We start from the raw sequence: 7,942 nt of genomic DNA on the forward strand, positions 1-7,942 counted from the left end.
TCGAAGAGCCACGTCACCTGGTCGTCGAGGTCACAAAGGAAGTTCGTCAATGAATGCTTGTTCTTTTCGACGAAATTCAGAGCTGTGAAATATCTCGTCGACGAAATTCACCCTCATCAACAAGCCCAATATGCCACTTCGTCGACGAACGCGCTGTGTTCGTCGATGAGGCCTGCTATTCCTTCTTTTTAAATTTCCATTTTCCTCCCTCTTCTATTATTTGAATACCATAATTTCCCAGGTCACTACAATACCATTGGTTCCTTTGGATTTAAAGAAAACACTATTGATCGATATATATATCAGAAGCTTAGTGGGAGTAAGTTTATATTCCTGATTCTATATGTTGATGATATTTTGCTTGCAACTAATGATCTTGGTCTGTTACCTGAGTCTAAAGAATTTCTCTCTAAAAACTTTAAAATGAAAGATATGGGAGAGGTAAAGTATGTGATCGGAATAGAAATATTCCGAGATCGGTCCCAAGGACTGGTTGGTTTGTCTCAGAAAGGTTATATAAATAAAGTTTTAGAGAGATTTAACACGAACAAATGCTCAATATCACCTGTTCCAATTCAAAAAGGAGACAAATTTAGTCTCATGCAATGTCCTAAAAATGATCTGGAACAGAGGCAAATGAAGGATGTACCTTATGCATCTGTTGTTGGGAGCATGATGTACGCTCAAACGTGCACAAGGCTTGACATTAGCTTTCAGTTGGAATGCTCGAAAGACATCAAAGTCATCCAGGAATGATTCACTAGAAGGCTGCAAAGAAAGTTCTAAGATACTTGCAAGGAACGAAAGATTACAAGCTTATGTATTGAAGATCTGATCATCTTGAGGTGGTTGGATATTCGGATTCTGATTTTGCTGGGTGTGTTGATACAAGAAAGTCCACATTTGGCTATGTATACTTGTTAGTCGGAGGAGCAATTTCATGGAAGAGTGCGAAGCAGTCAATAATTGTTGCATCCACTATGGAAGCTGACTTTGTAACTTGTTTTGAGGCTACAATTCAAGCTAATTGGTTGCGGAATTTTATTTCAGGACTTAGAATAGTCGACAGTATAGCCAAGCCATTGAAAATTTATTGTGATAATTCCGCAGTTGTCTTCTTCTCTAAGAATAATAAGTATTCCAAGGGTGCTAAGCATATGGAATTGAAATACTTTACTGTTAAAGAAGACGTACAGAAACAAAAAGTGTCAATTGAATATATTAGCACCGATTGTATGATAGCAGATCCTTTGACGAAAGGATTGCCGCCCAAAACATTTATTGGTCATGTTGAAAAATGGGCATTATTGAATCTTAATATATGTTGTTCAATTGATATTTGAGCTCGATAATGAAAATGTTTCTATTATTTCTGTTTTCTATTTTATATACATAATTGTTATGGAATAATGATAACAGGATTAAAGTTGGACCTAATGTATGCTTCTCAGTTAAAAAATCATTATATGTAGTGGAACTAGTATTGTAGTGCATGGAAGGAACTATTTTAATAAAGATGATATGGAATCGCCGTGACTCTTATAAATTTTCTACATATTAATGATAACTAATGTATGCACGTTATGATCAACTATGTTAAGTAATTTCACTTGAGTCAAGTGAGAGAATGTAAGACATAAATAAATTGTCTCAAATAAAATTATGATTATATTTATTTAAGTAATATGAAAGGTTTTAAATTATGATTATATTTATTTACATGATATGAAAGGTTTTTAAATATAATAATGTTAGTTTCCCAAATATTAAGAGTCTATTTACAATAATGACTTCTCAAAATTTGGGGAGTCATAAATATGATAAGTTATGAATATTAATTAATTATTTGATGGAAGTGATTAGTATATAAAAGTGGTTGGGGCTGGTCCTATCTCATCTTAGGAAGCTTGTGCTACTTTTCCATCAAATTAAGAAAAGCACAAGGAAACGCGAGGTTGTGAGATGCAAACACAGCTCAAAGATATTTACTAGGAAGCATGGATTAAGGTATGACTTTCTTGTTTGTTGTATAAAATTATGAGTTTCGAAAATTTAATAATTAAATCATGTTTATGTTAAACTTACATAAAAAGTTTGAAGGGGAAACCTTCCATGCTCAGCCAGCCCATTGTGTGTGCCTAGAAAAGTATCTTCTAGCTACCGCCCACATCAAATTGGTTATAGAATTAATTCTGGTGCAAAAGTTTTAAATGCAAAAATACAAAAGCATGATCTTATTCTGATATATTTTATGTAAATGGGACAGAAAAGAAGTGCCTTTTTTTTTTGTTGCATAATATCTAAAAAGTTTAGAAACAGTTAAACCCTGAACCCTACAAAGTGCATACTTACCTAAAACAATTTCAAAAAAAAAATTTAAATGCTATGATTTCCTAGCCTTAATAAACCCTGAAATTTAATTATTTAAATCCTTGAATGGCATTAACGTGAAGTTAACAAAATCATTTTATTTTTGGCATTTTTGTATTTGTAATAATCGCCCTAGTAAGTTTTAAATGTTGATAACATTTAATTACACATACTTTTACATATTAAAGCAGTGTGTGTGTGTGGAGGCACCAACTGTGTTTCCCCTTTACTCCCAGGATCCTTGCATTGATTGCGCCAGATGGCCAACTTAGAGCCCACGGTTGGGCCATCCCAGCCATAAAACCCTAATATTAAATATCACATTATGCGTTTTGTCCAAAAACAAAATGTCAAATTTCAAATTTGCCAAATCCCCACTACAGCATTAACAATGGCACCCAATGGTCTTCAGACGCGAGCTGCACCACAGCAACAGCACCCAACACAGCAGCAGCCCCCTATATTGAAAAATACAGCTTACCCAATTTTATATACAGAAAAGACTTGAATAATATATACCTATTCTTCGTGTCCCACATGCCCAAAATGGTTTTTGCTTGCCACAGACGAATCAGGTGTGAGGAAGCATGACTGCCATCAAGAAAGAAAACTTTTCTTAATTTTCCTTCCAATCACTTTGGTTTGGTTTCCCAAACAGACTTGCCTGCTTAAGGGAAACGGGAAACCACCTCCTCTTCTGTACAGTATAAATAGGGGACAGGATAGGTTCCCTATCATGCATTGGTGTTCTCTTTGAAGAACAGCTCAAAGCAAAGCCTGCACTTTATTTAGTTCAGAGTAAAACAAAGATTCTGGGTGGTTCTTGAGGTATGTTTCTCTTCATAAGGAGACCATCCTTTGTTCATATTGTGTCTCATATTACTCACCCAAATAAAGTGTTAATACTCCATACATATTTGAAGTTTTCGGCAATTAAACCCTTCCCTTGCATCTTTTTCCTACTTTCTCCATTCTTCCTGCAAATAATATTGTTACTTGAAGTGGGTGTTGAAAAGATCGACCAGGCATATATGTAGAATTCAATTTAACTGGTTGTTTGATATACAGGAATGGAATAGAATTGGACAGAATAGAATTGAATTTATCACTAAATTTTTTTAGTCACTTTATTCAACTTTTCATTCGATTTCATTCTTACCTCTATTCCATTGCGCAAATCAAACATGACACCAATTCCAAATCTTCAACGTTTCTTGTCAGTCAAGAAAACAGTGGTTAATGGCAACTAGCGAAGGAATTTTTTGGACTATTTTATACAGGGTCTGAGACTGAGAGCGCATTTTATAGAGCGGAGAAAACTAAAACGGCTTATCTGCCGGTTAGATTTTGTTTCATTTTCAGGACCTTCCAAGCCTGTTCTTACTCCTTATTCAGAACTTACACTAGACGGTTGAAGTACATATAATACTTGTACTGCCCGGTTTTCTATTTTGACTTCTTTTTCCCTCGACAAAAGGCTTCTTTGAATATTATTTTGTTAACTCGGAATTAAATAATACCCATTGACAGCACTGTGATGTTTGCACATGAAAACATTTTAATAATATTAACAACAACCATAACCTATAGGAGCATTGAAATAATCAAATTGACCTCCACGAAAGAAACATCTGGTACTATGCAACTGTACACTCATATGAACCTGATCTCTAGATCACCGTTTGTTAATACCGTTTTAGCGATATCAGATTAGGGATATCAACTGCACTGCATCTGCATTTACAGTGCCGATCACAAGGAGTTGTAGCCCATTTGATGCTCTTGCATGCAGTCAATGGACTGATTTTGAGGTGGACTGCCAAGAACTTTGACTGCAGCTTTTTGTAGGAAGATGTTTTTGATCTGTCGAATAGTACAAAAGCTGAGGTGTAGTTTAATTATTTCACAACCACTGGGAAACAGATCTCAGGCATCTCTCAAAATAATCAAAACGTGCAGAGATCTTTGATTATCCATCTTCTTTAACCCCAAAATCAAGGACCTCATGATTCAGACACACATTCACTTTAGACACTACAACTGTAAAGAAACTAAAGAAGAAGACAGAAAAGAAAAAGCAGAATTGATAAATATATTTGACCAACTAATTCCATGACACTCCTGTTTAACTGCAGCAACACCATCGATCAGGGATAATCAGTTTTATGTTTATCCTTCGTCTAAGGAGAGACAAAATGGCCAGTCAGCTGCTATGGATCTTCCTATTGCTTGCTTTCATAACAGGTGGACATTGCAGAAGAATTATAAATGGTGAACCATGCAACCCCAATGACCTGAAGGGTTTAACTGATTTCAAGAATGGAATTCACTCTGACACTTCCGGCCGGCTAATGAAGTGGAATGGTCGTAGCTGCTGCAAGTGGGAGGGCATTTCCTGTGATAATACCACCGGTAGAGTGACAGAAATCCGTCTCCCGGGATTCATTTCCGCTAATGATTTTCCCTTACAAACCCAGATGGAAGGTTGGCTGTCTCCTTCTATCACACTCCTCACCTCCCTTGAAGTCATTGACTTCAGCGAGCTCTTTGGCCTTTCCGGGCAAATCCCAACTTCAATCGGTTTTCACCTCCCAAAACTGCGAAAGGTCTATCTCCATCAGAACAACCTAAGTGGTCCAGTACCCAAGAGCATTGGTAAGCTCTCACAAATTGAAGAAATCCTACTAGATGAGAACAAGCTATCCGGTTCTCTACCCTCAAGCCTCGGGAATCTCAAGAGGCTCACCAGACTGCTACTGCATTCAAACCAACTTTCGGGCCCAATACCTGATTCGCTTACCAACTTGACAAGTTTGGTGTATTTGGATCTTCATAGCAATTCTATATCTGGTCTGATACCAGAAAAGATCGGTAAACTGGAACTTCTGCAAGAGCTTGATCTTTCCAACAATTCCTTGAGCGGGAAGATCCCATCTTCTATAACTAATTTAACTGCCATTTCAGTGATATACTTGAACAACAACTATCTTGAAGGGGAAATTCCATTACCATCGAGCTATGGTCAGATGCCTTCTCTTGCCCATCTAAGGCTGCAGACTAACCATCTGACCGGAAATATACCTCCTGCATTTGGTTCTTTGGCTTCCCTTCAAAGGGTTTCCCTGGCAGATAACATGCTGGAGGGAGCAATACCTTCTAGTTTGGGCAATCTATCGGCTTTGGCAGAGTTATATCTTGATGGCAATCAATTATCTGCCCAAATACCAAATTCAATTGGCCGGCTCTCCCAGCTCATAGCCTTGAGTATGTCTCATAATTTGATTCAAGGAACACTGCCCCAGGAAATATCTTCCCTCCAAAATCTTCAGATACTTGATTTGTCATTCAACCTCTTAAATCTCCTCTCCATCCCTGATTGGCTAATAGGATTGCCATCTCTTTGTAAAGTATACTTGGCGGGAAGCGGAATCCAAGGTGAAATTCCAGAGTTCTTGCGAAAAAGTTCAATACAGGAGCTGGATTTATCAGCCAATCATCTCACAGGAAGCCTGCCGGCATGGCTAGGAAGCCTTACAGGTCTCTATTACTTGAACGTCTCGAGGAATCTACTTGTTTCAGAAATTCCCAATACATTTAGAAACTTGCGGAGCTTGGGTGTGCTCGATCTTCACTTGAATAAGCTAACAGGAACCATCAGTCCAGTTTTTCTAACAGGGAGCCAGTTCCCAGGTGGGTCATTAACATATGTTGATCTTTCTAACAATAACTTCTCTGGAGGGATTGAGCAAATTGGCGCTGGAGAGCAACGTGGGATTCAATATCTCAATCTATCACAGAACACCCTCAAAGGCACATTACCAGCTTCAATAGGGAAATTGGGATCATTACAGAGTTTGGATATCAGTCACAACGAGTTGGGTTCCAAATTGCCGGAGTCTCTGGCGAGCATAAGCTCCATAGAGAAGCTGAAGCTGCAGAAAAACGAGTTTACTGGTGAAATACCACGAGCATTTTTGAAGTTCGAAAAGCTGAAAGAGTTGGATTTGTCAGATAATCTCCTAGAGGGGGAAATTCCTAATGGAGTACCCCTGTATAATTTTCCTGCCAGCTCTTACACAGGAAACAGGGGATTATGTGGGAAGCCTCTTGCTCCCTGTAAAACTTGAAATTTGAATGCAATAACTTTAGTTTTTAAAATTATTAAACACATTTTTAATCATTCTTACCTTGATATAGGTTGAATTTCGCTCGGAAATTCCATCCTAGAATCACTTATTTGAGTATCTTGAGTCTGAAAACAGGACTATTGTATCACCAGTAGATTTTTGTTTCAATAAAATTATTCAAATGTCCCTGAATCTATAATGATAATTTTATGTGCATTCTTGTCCACAACAACAACAACAATAATTTCGTATAAACTCTTCATCCTTAGAAAATCACCTCTTGGGTCGGTTGGTGCTCATTAAATTATTCAAATCCACTCTTTATTTCAAGTTCTCCTGGTTCATGCAATGAGCTGCATCAAACTGGAATGGTTTTCTATAAAAAAGTTACAGCATTTTAAGCAGATTTTTTTTTTTTTAGGTTTTTATGGAAATAATCAAAAACCCCATTGGCTTATAGGGATACAACTTTACCATCCCAAGAAACTTGGAGATCCGAACACTGATTGAAGCGCGGCTGATAGCTCTGCTAGCTAATGCATCATCGCTGGCAGATGACTAGATAAGTAGCTCCCGCGTGCTGCCATGAAATTCTAGCTTCAGCATTAAAAAAGGAAGGATATTTGATGTTGGCAAGTGGCAACCAATTTGGTTACCAATGAATTCTTATTAATTGAATTTCATTCTACAAGATGTCTTCTATATATATACAATAGTTAAAACAAAAGAAAACAATTAACTTCATAAAATCAGCAAGGTGCATAATCAGCTCCAGAAAAACAGCTTGCTGTTTTATGGATTCCTGAAAATCAAGGGCTTGTGTCTTTAGTTCCTTCAATACTCCCCTCAAGATGGAGAAGCTATGAGTGGATTCTCATCTTGTTTAGTAAATGATGAACTTGTCTAGAATCAATTTCCTTAGTTAAAATATCAACAACTTGTAGATTTGTAGAAATGTGAAATGGTTTTAACAAACCTTCTTGAATCCTTTCCAAACAATGTGGCAGTCAATCTCAATATGCTTCATTCTTTCATGACAAATAGGATTGGAAGCAATATAAATGGCATCTTCTTGAACAGGTTCGTTAAGAGTTACGTCAAGGTCTTGTAAAAGACTTGAAACCAAACCAATTCTTCACATGTGGTAGAGGCCATTGAGCGATATTCGGCTTCCGCTGATGATCGAGACACTGTTCTTTGCTTCTTTGATTTCCAAGAGACCAAAGCATCTAGCAAAAAAATGTAAAAACCAGTGATTGATCCCCTTGTCTCTAAACATGCTCCCCAATCAGCATCACGGATAGTTGCCAACTGCAGTGGTTTGTGTTAAAATAGGAGCAAAATGAAAGCGCTAGACGGTGTGGGACTTCGTAAAGAAGTCAGCAACTTGGATGGAGGAGGGAACAAAGGGCAAAGTAATAGTCCCTTGCTGAAGGTGGTGTCTG

General features: G+C 37.5%; 1 protein-coding gene across 1 annotated transcript; it reads left to right on the forward strand.

The window, feature by feature from the left end:
* The first annotated feature begins 4,493 nt into the window (after positions 1-4,493).
* On the forward strand, positions 4,494-6,547 carry LOC131144617 (LRR receptor-like serine/threonine-protein kinase FLS2). Its single transcript, XM_058093351.1, has one exon. The coding sequence runs from the start codon at positions 4,536-4,538 to the stop codon at positions 6,495-6,497; it is 1,962 nt and encodes a 653-aa protein (XP_057949334.1). The 5' UTR covers positions 4,494-4,535; the 3' UTR covers positions 6,498-6,547.
* Positions 6,548-7,942: the final 1,395 nt, after the last annotated feature.

This window comes from Malania oleifera, chromosome 12 (assembly GCF_029873635.1).
Source record: "Malania oleifera isolate guangnan ecotype guangnan chromosome 12, ASM2987363v1, whole genome shotgun sequence".
Taxonomy (NCBI): Eukaryota; Viridiplantae; Streptophyta; class Magnoliopsida; order Santalales; family Ximeniaceae; genus Malania; species Malania oleifera.

Coding starts and splice junctions, on each gene's coding strand:
- LOC131144617 (XM_058093351.1), top strand. CDS start 4,536: ATGTTTATCCTTCGTCTAAGGAGAGACAAAATGGCCAGTCAGCTGCTA.